Source organism: Onychostoma macrolepis, chromosome 09, assembly GCF_012432095.1.
Source record: "Onychostoma macrolepis isolate SWU-2019 chromosome 09, ASM1243209v1, whole genome shotgun sequence".
In the NCBI taxonomy this organism is placed as follows: Eukaryota; Metazoa; Chordata; class Actinopteri; order Cypriniformes; family Cyprinidae; genus Onychostoma; species Onychostoma macrolepis.
Window position 1 is genome coordinate 5,079,385 of NC_081163.1, and position 15,192 is coordinate 5,094,576.

Sequence of the window (15,192 nt, forward strand, 5' to 3'; positions counted from 1 at the left end):
AGGTATAAATGCATCCAAACAAACAACCTTTCCTTAACATTAGAATACTGTTTGAGTAACTTGAAAAGGTTTATCTGATAAGAATTTATATGGAGCATTTTATATTGGTTATTTTTTAACGTTTATATCTTTTATGACCTTAACTAATGTTCCAAGGAACGTTCCAGGAACCATTGTTGGGATTAATATGTTTATTTATCTTGAGATTGCAGAATGCATTCCATTTAAATACTTGAATTATTAGCACATAAACATTATTGATTTGAAGTCACCTCACAGAAATATACTTTAAATCGCCTCTATCTCGCTTCATCGACTGACCCTCACTGTTTCCATGGTAACTGAGTTATTTCTGTCCTTTTATTGTACCCTGTGGACTTAATGGCAACTACACGCCAATAATTCACCGTCGCTAAGCTATAAACAAACGCTCTTGCGTTCAGAAAACGGTGAAGCGTTTAGAATGGATTAATTCTTGGTGTTCGGCCGCCCTTGGTACCGTTTCCCTCAGGCGTTATTATGCAACGGCTATAATCCTTATTAGGATTATACGCTCAACACAGCCTTGACAACTGAAACGTGAAAACGGGTATTATGTCTCAGTTGACTGAAAAATCAAAATTGCGGCTTTTTGAACCTTTATTTATGAAGATGGGATGCTTGTGAACTGTGGTTTGGTCACGTGGCTGAAGGACGCTGCTGTGTTGAATAGTGGCGGCTGACAGCAGCGAGTCTCCTGCTTTACTCTGATACCAAAATAGGAGCTCGACATTCTCTGGTCTAGTGGCTGACGCTAAATACAGGGGCCACATGTCTGATCTGTGCGAGCACAAGGCACACTGTTGGGGATAAAACTTCTCCAACGAAGAAAGGACGAGTGTCAATCATTATACGGGTCAGGTAAGCTTGTTTTTACACGGGGGCTAGTTGTCACAAACACTATTACTGTAAAATGCATTCATCTTTGTTTTCATGATTAGTTATTGTGGGTTGGTTGCAAAAACCTAGTTCAAAACAGGGTTATTATAGTTTATTAAATCTAAAACAATTAAAAGATTTTTGTTTAAAATAAAATAACTGAAAATAAATGTATATTTAAAAACTGTTTTTTTATTTCAGCTAGTTGCAGAGGCATCTTTTCTCATTTTCACATTCACTTTATGTACTAAAATAACTAAAACTGAAATACAGAAAAAACTAAACATACATAGAAACTAGGCTATATAGACATTATAAAACATTAAATTGAGAAAAAAATAAATAAAACTGAAAACAAAAAGCTAAATCAAAGTATTTTCAATGTTGCTAAATAACACTGGTTCAAAATTGCCTGTAAATAGGATAATTTTTGTGAATTTTGTGCTCAAGATTAAAATTTATAAATGTATTTTGTAATGAACCCAGTTAAAACACACTATTATACGTTCAGACAAGAGTCATGCATGTAAAGTTTGAAATTGAGAAGAGGTTAAAATGCAGCCATAAATGTCATATCAGTGCAAGTTGTCACATTCGGTGTAGAAGTTGTAGTTTCAGACAATTTAATGATTATTATAGAAAAATGACTATGCCAAAACAATTTCATATTTTGTATGTTACAATTTACATTCAGCTTTTTTTGGATTGTGTAAAATTGTTTTACTGTTTACATTTTGCTAAAAACACCTAAAATGTTTAATGGCCGATGTAACACCTTACCCCATATGATACGACAACATGTAAGTCAACATTTGGGAAAATATACAACCAGGTTTGTGTTAATACAGAAAGTTACCTTCAAAAATAATAATTAGAAACATTTACTAGTGCCGTCAAACGATTAATCGAATCCAAAATTAAAGTTTTTGTTTACATAATATATGTGTGTGTGCTGTGTATATTTATTATGTGTATATATAAATACAAACATATGCATGTATATATTTAAGAAAAATGTCGTTTATATATTACATATATTTTTATATAATATAAAATATAAGAATATAAATGTATATGCATGTAAATATTTCCAAAATATATGCTGTATGAGTGTATCTATATATACACATAATAAATATACACAGTACACACGCATATATTATGTAAACACAAACTTTTATTTTGGATGCGATTAATCGTTTGACAGTACTAATATTTACTGGAATAAACATGATAAAAATAGTGTCTAAAACATTAATTTGGCTTTAACTGCATCTGGCTGTTTATCTGTAGAAAATTTACAATAGTGATTTTAATTTACATATAATTCATTATATCATACATAATGTATTATAGTCACGGACAATAAACAATCCTAGAACTGAGCAGAACTAGAAACATTTATTTTCTAATGTTTGTTTACTAAATTCCTTCAACTTCAATGAATTTTCATGGGGGTTAATTTAGTAGTGAGTTAATTTTGTTAGGACACTTGAAAACTCATTTGAAAATCTTATCTTTCCAGTTGCAATGTCAGGAAAAGCTCAAAGCGGTTACTCCTACGAGTTCTGCGATGCCTCTCACTCCTCCGAGGTGCTGGAAGCTCTTCATGAGTTTCACAGCAGCGGTCTGTTCACGGACGTCACCCTGCAGTCTTCATCCGGGCAGCTCTTCCACTGCCACAAGGCTGTCCTATCAGCCCGCAGCTCCTATTTCAAGGTAATGTTCACCTTAGACATGAGAGAACGTTTGAACGACACCATCAACCTGCCTTGCATAAACGGAGACATTCTGGGAGCTTTGGTGAGCTACGTCTACACTTCAAAGATCAGCATAACCCAGAACAACGTCCAAAGTCTTCTGGAAGCCACAGACTTGTTGCAGTTCAACTCGCTCAAGAAAGCCTGCGAGAACTTCTTGATTCGTCTGCTGGATGTTGATAACTGCCTCGGGATGCACTCGTTCGCCGAGCTTCACGTGTGCTCTGATTTGCAGCACGAGGCTTTGAGGATCATACTGAGTCGCTTTGAAGAACTCACACTTCAGGAGGAGTTCCTAGAGGTGGATTTCCAAAAGCTCTTGATGATATTAGCTAGAGAAAACCTCAACGCGTGGAAAGAAGCCACTTTATTGGATGCGGTGGTCAAATGGGTCGCCCATGACACGGCTCCTCGGATAGACCACCTTCAAGAGCTTCTCAACTGCATCCATCTCGACGTGGATGACGCTTACCTCAAAACTGCTTTGGATCTCCGCAGACATTGCTCTGAAAACAAACTGCGATCTTCAATTCTCACCTCCTTAAAGCCGAGCAAAGGTTTCTCACAGTGCTGCAAAAAACTAACGTGCAGCTTGTATGTAATTGGTGGATATTACTGGCATCCATTGTGTGAAGTCCACATGTGGGACCCTGTTTCCAACGCGTGGGTTCAGGGCAAAGACATGCCTGATTTTGAAAGAGAGAGTTATAGCGTGGCACTTCTAGGCCCTGATATCTACGTGACTGGAGGATACAGGACACAGACTGTGGATGCTTTGGACACCGTGTGGATTTATAACACAGACTCAGATGAATGGACAGAAGGTTGTCCCATGATCACAGCCAGATATTACCACTGCTCCGTGGCTTTACGTGGATGCATATACGTTATTGGTGGATATACGGCAGGAGCTCCTACGCAAGAAACTGAATTCTATGATCCTTTGAAGAAGAGATGGTTACCTGTGGCTGATATGATACAAGGTATGAGAATTTCAGTTTATTTACACATAACTGTTGGATTGATTGCCTGAAGGAGGAGTTCTGAGACCTTTTTTAGTGGCTGGAACAATCAGTGCTTTAGGGATTTCAAAGGCATCTCCAAAATCTACCAGATCCAAGATTAATGGCAATATTACAACATTTAATTTTGTAACTTTTTTTGTAACTTTTATACTTAAATGTGGTCCTGTCATTTGCAATGTTCATAATGAAATCAGAAACCATGATATAATATAATGAAAGTGAAGTGACGTGTGGTCATACTCAGAATTTAACCCATCCAAATACACACACACACACACACACACACACACACACACACACACACAGAGACAGACAGACAGAGCAGTGGGCAGCCATATTACAAGTCCTACTCTCTATCCATTAGTCCACAACTGCCCCATTAGAATAGAATAAAAAAAAAAAAAATTGTAATAAAAATTTAATAAAATAAAATAAATAATAATAATAAAAATTTAATAAAAATATTTATTTAATGATATTAAAAATATCATTTCAAATTTCTGGCAAAATATTTTGACACTAATATTCAAATGTTTGGAGGTTTTTTTAATTTTTTTAAATTAATACTTTTATTCAGGATGCATTAAACTGATTAAAAGTGACGATAAAGACATTTACAATGTTTAAAAAAAATAATGTTCTTTTAAACTTTATAATTATATTCCTATTTTCTATTAAACTTCCTATTTAAACTTTAAACTGTCTATTCATCATTCCTGAAAAAAGTGTATCACGTCTTCCACACAAATATAAAGCAGCACAACTGTTTTCATCATTGATTATAAGAAGAAATGTTTCTTGAGCAGCAAATCAGCATATTAGAATGATTTCTGAAGGATCATGTGACACTGAAGACTGGAGTAATGATGCTGAAAATTCAGCTTTGCATCACAGAAATAAATTACAATTTAAAATATATTCAAATAGAAAACAGTTCTATTAAATTGTAATAATATTTTTTACTAACTTTTTGATCAAATAAATGTAGCCTTTGAAATGAGCAAGATGAAAATCTTAAGCTTCACCAGGATTTCAGCCTTATAAAACATAAATGTTGGAAAATGCATTGTCTTACACAAAATCTTTCAAATATCAAAGACCTAAAATGCCTGTCTCTGTTTTGACTTTAAAGGTGTGGGAAATGCAACCGCTTGTGTAGTGAATGACAGAGTCTATGTAACCGGAGGGCATTATGGGTACAGAGGAACCTGCACTTACGAGAAGATTCAGACTTACCGGCCAGATATCAATGAGTGGAGCATCATGACGATATGTCCACATCCTGGTGAGCCACCTACATTTTGTGTTAGAAAAGCTAAACGGTTCAGATCTTTAGTCTACAACCACCTTTTACGTCAGCATCCTAACAGAAATGAGCCCGTGTGGGTTTAATCATCTCTTGACTCTTTACTTTCAGAGTACGGCCTTTGCTCGGTCTCCTTGAACAATAAGCTTTTTCTGGTCGGCGGTCAGACCACCATCACAGACTGTTACGATCCCGATAGAGATGAGTGGAGACAGATGTGTGCGATGAAGGAGAGAAGGATGGAGTGTGGATCCGCTGTTATAAACGGATGCATCTATGTAGCAGGTGGGTATTCATACTCTAAAGGGACGTATCTACAGAGTATAGAGCGGTACGACCCTGAGATCAACTGCTGGGAGATTGTGGGAAACCTCCCATCGGCTGCACGCTCACACGGCTGCGTTTGTGTGTTCAGCGTGTGAAATCACAGCACAATCACTGTCTGTGGAGCCACTTCCAGTGGGGTCTAACAGTCTGAGACCACTTTTATCTATTTAAAAATGGAAATGAAGTGTTAGAGCAAATGTTTTAAAGTGAATAGGTAATACTTCACATTCGGCACTAATTCAGGATTCCTACATATTTTCCATTTAAAAATTCCATACTTTTCCGGTATGGATTTCTGTGGATTTTTTTTTTTTCATGTTTTTCCAGACCATAATTAACATCTGATAAATGAATTTAAAATCCAGCCGTTAACATGTAGCCATGTACACATTTTATTAAAACAAAAAAACTCTAAAATACAGGATTATTTTAACACACTTTCACACTGACTGCAAACCTGTGGAATATTTCATATTCGTATTACAAGTTAAAATAAACACAAAATAGTAATAATGTCACTGATTACTTTAAAAAAAAAAAAAAAAAAGTGACCCTGGAGCACAAAACCAGTCTTAAGTCGCTGGGGTATATTTGTAGCAATAGCCAAAAATACATTGCATGGGTCAAAATTATTGATTTTTCTTTTATGCCAAAAATCATTAGGACATTAAGTAAAGATCATGTTCCATGAAGATATTTTGTAAATTTCTTACTGTAAATATATCAAAACTTAATTTTTTATTAGTAATATGCATTGCTAAGAACTTCATCTGGACAACTTTAAAGGTGATTTTCTTAATATTTAGATTTTTTTGCACCCTCAGATTCCAGATTTTCAAATAGTTGTATCTCAGACAAATATTGTCCGATCCTAACAAACCATACATCAATGGAAAGCTTATTCATTCAGCTTTCAGATACTGTATAAATCTAAAAAAAAATTACACTTAAGACTGGTTTTGTGGTCCAGGGTCACATATTGTCTTTCAAATATTATTGTCAGTGATTACATAAGAAATGTATGAGAAAATATTATTTTCACATCCTCACCCATAATGTATTCATCCACATAACATTATTTTAGGTTACTTTCAGCATTATCTGCAAATACTTACAAAGTGAAAAATCCATTGTCACATTTACTAATCTTATGGCTGCACAGACTGCTGCTCCAGATTTATTTTTGGAAATGATCAATTTTATATTTTAGTAAACATTTTTCCATACTTATCCAGACCTGGAAATGACTAAAAATCAAATTCCATACTGCGTAAGAACCCTGCAAATTTGTTACATGAATCATATGACTCTTTGTATAGATGGTCAGATGTTCATCCACTGAAGCTCAAGATGCTCCATCTCAAATCATGCTGGAGAACATGGGCATCAGGTTTTGTTCATATCAAAAGGGAGACAAACCGATAACAATTCTTCACTTGAATTGTTATCCTGAAAAATCTCAGACTTTTGGGCCCCGCTATATAATTCTAAACTGGTGAGTGTGATGTTTTATTTGTTCAACACGTGAAGTCACTGATAATGTGTGAGACACAGTTTGTATGTTATCTGTGCTGGAAGATAAAGGTCTGTTTCTAAATATATACTGAACAACACTTCACTATTTGCACAGTACCTTTTTGTAGACTGCAATATTTTGCAGCAAAAAAAAAAAAAAAGAATCTGTGTTTTAAATCAAGAAATCTATTTATTCCTTAGTATTGTTTATATTTATTTGGATGATTTTGTATTTGTAAAACAGTTGTGAACCCAGGATTTTACTATAAATATATGTGATGTGTAATTTATTGTTTTTTTAGTTATTGTGATGTTTTATTAACCATGTATGCTGCCAAAAATGTGAAGAGCACAAATTTAAATAAAGTTCCAACAAGCTTGTTTGTAAATCCTACATAGACTCTGGTATTTCTGTGGTTTCCACCCAAAAATGATGCAGTATGGTCATTTATAAAATTTATTATGAAGAACAGTGTATTTATATAAAAAAAAAAAAAACATAAAATTTTGCAAAGCAACACAAATTCCTTTTTGCCGTTTATGTTGGAGTAAATCGAATGAAGTCCACTTGAATATCAACCTAAAATAATAAGATAGAAAAAAAAACTTTACTAGTTTGTCTTTGTAAAGTCTGAGAAAATGTGTCTACAGTGCATTATTTTTGTGGCAATTAACTTACAGGTTTGTAGCAAAACATTCACTTACCGACTTCTTTTTGTGGAACTTATAAGATGCTGGCAGGTCATATCTGAGCTCTGTGAAGGGATAACACCAGTTGAGGATAAATAACATCATATTATAACGTGCTATAAAGCTTATTACAACTTACAGGGCTCTGCATAAGATCCTTTATGCTCTTGGTGTTCAGATTATAAAACGTAAACCAGCTTTTAAAGGTTTTGTGTTGGTAAGATTTTGTAATGTTTTTGAAGTATTTTAAGCTCATAGAGGCAGCTATATTTGATCAAATTATATAATAAAACAGAAATATAGTAAAATAGTATTACAGTTTAAAATAGCTGTTTTCTATTTGAATATTTCTTTTTTTGTGATGCAAAGCTGAATTTTCAAGATCATTAATCCAGTCTTCAGTGTCACAAGATCCTTCAGAAATTATTCTTAATATTCTGCTTTGCAGCTCAAGAAAAATTTATTATCAATGCAGGAAACTCAAAAAAGAACATTTGAATCGAACTAGAAATCTTTTAACATTTTAAGTGTCTTTATTGTTACTTTTGATCAATTTAATGTCTTTTTTAATATTTCTTTCCCAATCTTTTGAACTATAGTGTGTTTATAGATGCACTAAATATTACCTGCAATGATTTCCATTTTCACTTTCCAATCATTTGCTTTCTTCTGAATGTGCTGCATGAAAATGCAATTCAATTGTAAGTTTTTCTTATGAATATAGTTGAAATGTAACCATGAAATGATGACGTAATATGGCAACTTACATCTCGCGTTGAGGTCTTGTGAAGGGAATACACTGCTGTACTTGCCATGGAAATCGCCGTCTGCAGGAACTGCATGTCAATACCTAAAATGTAAGATATGTTCAGTATATAGTAACATGAATCAAGATCAACCAATGCAATATGGGAAACCTGTTCGACAACAGGCATTATTTTGGCAGTTTGCAAATAGATACAAGAAATGCATCACTGCTTGTCGACTTTGAGATGACTCTTACCCTGGTTGTGCTTCGTGCCAAATGGCGGGTTCATGATGACCGTGTCAAACTTCTTGGCATAAGAGGATCCAATAGAGCAAACATCACACTGGACCATGTCAATGTTTGACAGTTCAAAATCCTCAACATTTCCTTTGAATATGTCCAAGGCGTCTTCATCAATGTCAAATCCGACACACAGTCTTAAGAGGAAAGATTACAGTGATGCTGATTCATATATTTAAAAACTAGAGTAATTCAATGCAATGGCTGGAAGGATGGAGTCGGGTCTTACCCAGCATCAAGCACTGCAGCTCCTATAGACAGAACTCCACATCCACAGCCCAAGTCTGCAACTAGTTTATTCTGTATGTCATCAAATGTGTTGTGGATGGTGTACAACATACAGCCTACAGTGAGAGAGAACACACAGAACAACTGGATGGTGTCTTATGCTATAATAAAGTACATTAAAACAAATAGGCCACTCAAGGCCATCTGTCCCAGACAAAAGACTCCAATAATATTATGAATTAAATATTTATACATGGTTTGTAAAATGTATAATGCCTACTATTTTTAAAGTAGCATGTGAAACAGTATGCATTATGCAGTGATAAAAAGGTTTCAATCAGTATGTCACATTTTTTCACACGACCTCATTATGTGCATATTTAATTTAGTAAGTGGCTACAGAGAACCTGTTTGTGCCACAGAATAAGAGGAATTTCTCGTAATTTTGAGTTCATTTCAGAATTGCAAGTTTACAACAATTCTGATTTTATTTTGCGCAATTGCAATTTAAATATAAAAAGTGAGCAAACTCAAAATTGCAAGCTTTAAAGTCCAAATTGTGAGAAATTACGTCAAAACTTTGTTATAAAAAGTTAGAATTGTGAGATGTTAAATCAAAATTGTGAGATTTAAACTGTAGGAAATATAAAGTCAGAATTGTTATAATTTCGCAATGCTGTGAAAAAAAAAAAAAAACGTCTGAATTGAGATAAACACGCAACTCTGAGAAAAAAGTCAGAATTTTTATTCAAAATTGTGAGATATTAATTCAGAACTGTGAGAAATTAAGTCTGAATTGAGAGATAAAAAGTCACAATTACATTCTTTTTTTTTTTTTTTTCTGTTGCAAAAACAGGCTTCCAGGCTTAATTTTGCATAAAAAAGTTACTTTTCTATTGTTAACACAGTTATATGTAAAATGTTTTAAAACCTCTTAAAAACTGAGCAAAGACAAAGATAGTTACTGATCATCTGTCACACTAGAAACAAAACGTCAAGACAAGCGTGGTGCATTGTGGGATACAGTAACCCAACGCAGTATTTCAGATATGAATACAGAACATTTGCACACTGCGCACAGTATATACTACAGGCATCGTAAGAACAGTATACAAGTATGCTAATGCGAATACATAAGCAATTCGCTACTATATAATGCTCACCCGCTATATGCGGACTGGTGGGGTACTGCTCCAGGAGTATTTTGGGCTCCTCAAATCCATCCACCTGCTGAAGACAGCTTTCTAGCTCTTTGAGCTTCATATCTCCATCAGATGATCAATTAATCCTGCTCATGTCAGTCTGCAGGTCATGCTAATGTTAATAGATGAGAAACGTCCACTGATTCTCTCTTAACCGAGGCGCCGAATAATCATGTTGTCACGATCGATCTTGAGACTTCTAGTGATATAGTAACTTTCTTCAAGTAGAAAATGTACATCGGATCAAATATGAAAACATGTAGTGCACTTGCATGTGTTTTCTACTTCTTCTTCTACTTCTGCAAGCTGATCTTGCCAGCTGAGGGTGTTAGCGCCATCTGCTGGCTGATTACTGCCCTGGCACACAAAAAGCATCGTCCATCGATGGAGCTACGACCAGTTTATGCTTACGATGCTTTTGGGAAACGCAGCCCAGATCATTTCACTTGTTGCCTTTTTACTAACATAATAACATGAAAAAAAGGCAATGAATTAAGAAATATTCTGGTGTTTATTTTTTAATTTTTTAATATTTTTAAAAAAGCCTAGTAAAAAAACAAACAAACAAACAAGCTACTAACCATGCCTGAAATGACTCCTTATTCCCTTTGATAATGTAGTTCAGCACAAATTCTAAACAGTTTCAGATAACATTTTCAGTTGCTGAATTTGGAATATAATAAAACATAGCCAAATATCAGCAACAAATTCTGCAATGCTTTGTGTTGTTAGTTGGGTTGTGTGAATTGAAAAAAACCCATCCTTTCATAAAATGACTGGACTCAGTTACACCTGTGAAGGAGTGGATGCCGAGCTGCCATATCCTTCATATTGATATTAATTATATTATTATATATTATTTCTTGTTTGACTATTACTCAAGTTATGGCAAGAGTGAAATGTGTAACCTTATGTGCGCTTCTGAGATATTAAAGAATCCTGCTTTATGCTGTACTTCTACTCTCTAAGATGATGACTTCATAGTGTGTGTGTAACGAAGGCAAGGAGGCCTTGAAGTTCTGATAAGTGCTCTGTGTGTGTGTGTGTATGTATGTGTGCTGGTAGCTCTCTCTCTGTGTGTTAGAAGACTGTCTCTGTCAGCTGCTGCCATCCTGACCAAAAATAGGTGTCCGGAAGACACCTATCTTGTATGATCCCTGATCGCTGACGTCTGCCCAATCTGATGGAGATATGTTTGAAGCATATGTCCATATGTGGAGATTGTCTAAGTTTATCTAGGTTTTAGAACCTATCAGAATTTTGATGACTTATGCATTGACGCAATTAGCAACCTCTGTTAGGGTATAATTGCTGGTGTTTTTGAATTGTACGCAGAGCAGCCTACGAACTCGATTGTGAGTCTTGAAGCTGACTTCTGCTGATGAAACTGCAAACTGTCTTCAGTAAATTTTCTTCATTTTTGATCGAATCTCTTGACTTCTGGTCTTCATGCAACACACCTGGTCCGAGGGTCTTTACTGTATATTCCCCTACACCTGAAATCAGCTTAACATATTTCGAGTTGACATCCTCGCGTGGACAGCTGCTAAAAATATCCTATTCATCTTATCATGTCTTATCAGGTGTCTGAGCTTGACTGCAGCATATTTCCTAAATTTTAATAAAATCTTACAAAAATCAGGAAATTATATATGAACAAACCCCTGTGTAAAAATAATTCAGATTCATATATTTTCAATATAATTTAAAGAATCGAATTTAATAAAACTTTTACACATTCTTTAGTGGCATATAAATTCATAAGCATAACTTTATTTTGCATGTCTGTTTGCCCTGTGAAGGAGGAAATCAAGATGCCTCACTTCTCTGTAATTTCTCCTGTTTTGTCAGAGAAGTGGAGACATTGGTGAAATGACGCCATTGCCTGACCCAGAGCAGACTGATTTTTTAACAGACATTAATGTGTGAGAAAACTATTTTTTTCTCTCTTTATTTGCACATGTGAAGCAGAATCAACACACAATAATTTGCTTTTTACATTTTTCAGAGTAAAAGGGAAATAACATGCCCTGAAACAAATGGAGGCAACAACTAAACCGTTTAGAGTCAGTAAGATTTTTTTTTAAAGAAATTAATGCTATTTAGCAAGGATGCATTAGATTGATCAAAGGTGACAGCAAAAACATTTTTAATGTTACAAAAAAATTATTTTTTCAAAAAAAAAAAAAAAAAATTCGAACTGAACTAAATGGTGTAGAAATACACAGACCAAAATGAGGAACTAAACTAGAAAAGCTGAACGGATAAAAGATGACGGTGGAGCCGATGGGTCAAAGGGCCGAGAAGGGCCATGGTTTTCATGCTGTGGCTGTGAATACAAACACCACTGATGGGTAGAGGGTTTGGTGAGCAAGATCTAAAAACTCACTGGTGTGGTCCTTGAGGGATCAAAGCCCTAAGGAGCTGGACTGATCAACATTTGCCTTGTGCTCCCAAAGCTATTGACAGATCCCACTTGATATTTCGACGTTGTGTCTCTCCCCAACAGGCCTTTCTTAAAGAGAGACGTCAGGAGCTGGTTGCGTAATTTCTTCCAAATGAAGACATACAGGATAGGGTTTATTGCACAGCGGGCAGAAGTCATTGCCTGTGTGACGACAAGGCCACGCCTATGCTGTCTCTCAGCTCACACGCTTTCCATCACCTGGCCGCCTCGCATCAGGGTGTCTATTAACTCTAGGATATTATTGGGCAGCCAGCAGATGATAAAAGCCAACACGACAGACAGGATGACCCGCATGGCCTTCTGCTTTTGGCTGTTGCGCGAGCGGCAAAGCGTGCACATGGTGAAACCGTAGCAGAACATCATGACGGCTAATGGCAGGAAGAATCCCAAAGTGTGGTGGAGAATCCGCAAACTCATCCTCCAGCTGTCCATGCTTCCTGCGGTCAAATTGTCATGGCACGTATACTCCTGCGTATATACAGACACGAAGGCCTCACGATTCACTATAATGGGCAGGGACAACAAACAGGCACATAGCCACACCACCGCACACACTATACCGACCAGATGGCGTTTTTGGGTGAGGAATTGGGTTGCTTTCACGATGGCCAGGTAGCGATCAAAACTAATGCAAGCCAGCAGGAAGACGCAGCAGTAAAATGTGGCTTCCTGCAAGCCTGAAATCAGTTTGCACATAAATGTGCCGAACATCCAGTGGCCGGCGTAATAGTAAGCAGCCCAGAATGGGAGAGTCAAGGCAAAGAACAGGTCGGCGATGGCCAGGTGCATCAGGTAAACATCAGTAGACGTCCTGCGGTTCTCCATGCAGCTCACCACGAAGATCACCACCATGTTGCCCGGCAAGCTCAGACAGAAAACTATGACGTAAACTAAGACCAAAACCGCGTGGTTCATATACTGCATGTTGTCTGGGCAGGGAGACACCCAATCAGGGTATATGAAATCTGCAGTAGTAGCTTCCATGTTTAAGATGTTTGACTGCCAACTGTGGGGGGTAGGGGGGAGTTATTATTATTAATATTATTAGAAAGAGCATTTTAAACAGACATGTATGCAAAATAACTTGAATTCAATCAACTGACTACCAGTCAGAAGTTTGGACATATTGCAGCATGTATGAATTATTTTTAATAGATTAAACGACATCATTCTCATATACGTTGTTTCATTTCATAGTGCAGACAATATTCCTATTCTAAAAAAGGCAAAGTAACAATAAAGAATGAAATATTTCAAATTAAGTCACACTGGCTAATCCTTTAATCTAAAACCTGAACAAACACTTAATATATTCATCAAGATTTTAATTTTATGCGCTCAGGTCCGCCTGTCTGGGTTTAGGGACCATTCAATGTTCTTGATAGTCTACTTACTGAGAGTGTTCTGAGACTGGTTTGATAACAGCTGATTAATACTCTCACCTTCCTGTGTGAATAATCAAAAAAACTGAGGTAGAGATATCATCAGAGGAATGGGGTCGGGTAACTTAATAAAAAAATGCATTCTGATTATTTGCGGGTGGACAAAATAAATCATAAATGATGCAAATATTAACAATCATCAGGCAGACAATTTCAGATGTGTGTGGGTTCGCCTGATCGGGAAGTTGCAGTGACGTTCCAGATAAAGTTAGTAAAGCCTGTGTTAATGCTATTGAGTAATTTAGTCAGGCTAATATGGACCGCAGGGTAAAGTTGGTTTCATATTTGCACATTCAGACTTCTAATCTGCATTTAAAAAGGCTAATTTCGGTCAGTTATCATTACTGACTACAACACATTTTTCTGTAGAACTCGACGTTTTAAAGAAGCTGATATAACCACGCTTACCTCTATCAAAGTCTCTTTAAGATAGTCTTTGCCTCTATGAAGTGCCGTGGCGTCGCTTATCTGAGGGACCATCTACAAATTACATTTATTATTATTATTATTATTATTTTTATTAACAAAAACCAGTTACATAACAAACATAATACATGATATAAACAATTATACACTAGAGGGGCTGTATACTAATACAAATTTATATAAAAAATATTAAAGCGTTTACAAACTTTCACCGTTTTAATTGCCTTTTGTTTCATAGAAAATCGTTAGGTGTCAATATAATGCTCCATTTCCTTCCTAAAAGAAAAAAAAGTTTTTGGAGAACTTACATTTGTGAATATGAAATTTTGCATGTAAAAGAATAAGATTTATCATGTAAACGTAATTGTGGTTTTCTCTGCTATTCTCTAAGATACCAAATAATACATATTTCCAAAACAAAACAAAATGACTGTCAATATTTTGTACAATAAAATCACAGACATTTTGCCAAAATGTTTTTACAAATGTACCACAGTTTCATGGCAACTGACACATAAAGAGCAACTAAAATCAATATCAGATTTAAATTTTACCAAATAATATTTGGCTGGGTAAATCCTGTGTATAATTTTGAATGATACTTCCTTTACCTTATTTGTAATTAAATATTGATTAGGTATTAACCAAACCTTTTTCCAAACAATATTGTCTGTCAGGTGATTCCAACCATCTACAAATGACATGTTTCGATTACTACAGCCTGCAACTATTTACTGTGCATGGAACTAAAGTCTTCAGAGAACATGGCATCATACAGGAGCTTTATTTGGGCTAACTCTTAAATTTTAAATATAGAAACAAATAGTTTAAAAACATT

General features: G+C 35.6%; 3 protein-coding genes across 5 annotated transcripts; 1 reads left to right on the forward strand and 2 right to left on the reverse strand.

The window, feature by feature from the left end:
* Positions 1-274: 274 nt before the first annotated feature.
* On the forward strand, positions 275-7,147 carry klhl23 (kelch-like family member 23). 2 transcript variants are annotated; one of them, XM_058788210.1, is made up of 4 exons: positions 275-895; positions 2,444-3,661; positions 4,836-4,988; positions 5,121-7,147. In XM_058788210.1, exons 2-4 carry the CDS (start codon positions 2,449-2,451, stop codon positions 5,429-5,431), a joined length of 1,677 nt encoding a protein of 558 aa, XP_058644193.1. In that variant the 5' UTR covers positions 275-895; positions 2,444-2,448; the 3' UTR covers positions 5,432-7,147. The 2 variants fall into 2 exon arrangements, with proteins under 2 accessions (XP_058644193.1, XP_058644192.1); XM_058788209.1 differs by having other exon boundaries at positions 276-900.
* A 147-nt stretch (positions 7,148-7,294) lies between these two features.
* Positions 7,295-10,342, reverse strand: mettl5 (methyltransferase 5, N6-adenosine). Of its 2 annotated transcripts, none has more exons than XM_058788211.1 (7): positions 9,981-10,342; positions 8,819-8,933; positions 8,545-8,726; positions 8,309-8,391; positions 8,168-8,219; positions 7,531-7,606; positions 7,295-7,457 (listed from the first exon to the last, which is right to left on the reverse strand). In XM_058788211.1, exons 1-7 carry the CDS (start codon positions 10,078-10,080, stop codon positions 7,427-7,429), a joined length of 639 nt encoding a protein of 212 aa, XP_058644194.1. In that variant the 5' UTR covers positions 10,081-10,342; the 3' UTR covers positions 7,295-7,426. The 2 variants fall into 2 exon arrangements, with proteins under 2 accessions (XP_058644194.1, XP_058644195.1); XM_058788212.1 differs by having other exon boundaries at positions 7,295-7,431; positions 7,557-7,606; positions 9,981-10,340.
* Positions 10,343-11,868: 1,526 nt separating this feature from the next.
* On the reverse strand, positions 11,869-14,589 carry LOC131547286 (C-X-C chemokine receptor type 1-like). Its single transcript, XM_058787743.1, is given in 6 exon segments — positions 11,869-12,638; positions 12,641-12,671; positions 12,673-13,492; positions 13,881-13,932; positions 14,337-14,408; positions 14,567-14,589. Coding segments are annotated over 3 exon segments (1,032 nt in total). The 5' UTR covers positions 13,471-13,492; positions 13,881-13,932; positions 14,337-14,408; positions 14,567-14,589; the 3' UTR covers positions 11,869-12,435.
* Between the last annotated feature and the right edge of the window lie 603 nt (positions 14,590-15,192).

Excerpts from the sequence above, each read along its gene's own strand:
- mettl5 (XM_058788211.1), bottom strand. The coding sequence starts at position 10,080 with ATGAAGCTCAAAGAGCTAGAAAGCTGTCTTCAGCAGGTGGATGGATTT. Across the intron at positions 8,934-9,980 it reads CACCAGTCCGCATATAGCGG|GCTGTATGTTGTACACCATC; the intron begins GTGAGCATTATA and ends CTCTCACTGTAG. Across the intron at positions 8,392-8,544 it reads TGGCACGAAGCACAACCAGG|GTATTGACATGCAGTTCCTG; the intron begins GTAAGAGTCATC and ends CTTACATTTTAG.
- klhl23 (XM_058788210.1), top strand. The coding sequence starts at position 2,449 with ATGTCAGGAAAAGCTCAAAGCGGTTACTCCTACGAGTTCTGCGATGCC. Across the intron at positions 3,662-4,835 it reads TGTGGCTGATATGATACAAG|GTGTGGGAAATGCAACCGCT; the intron begins GTATGAGAATTT and ends TTGACTTTAAAG. Across the intron at positions 4,989-5,120 it reads GACGATATGTCCACATCCTG|AGTACGGCCTTTGCTCGGTC; the intron begins GTGAGCCACCTA and ends CTTTACTTTCAG.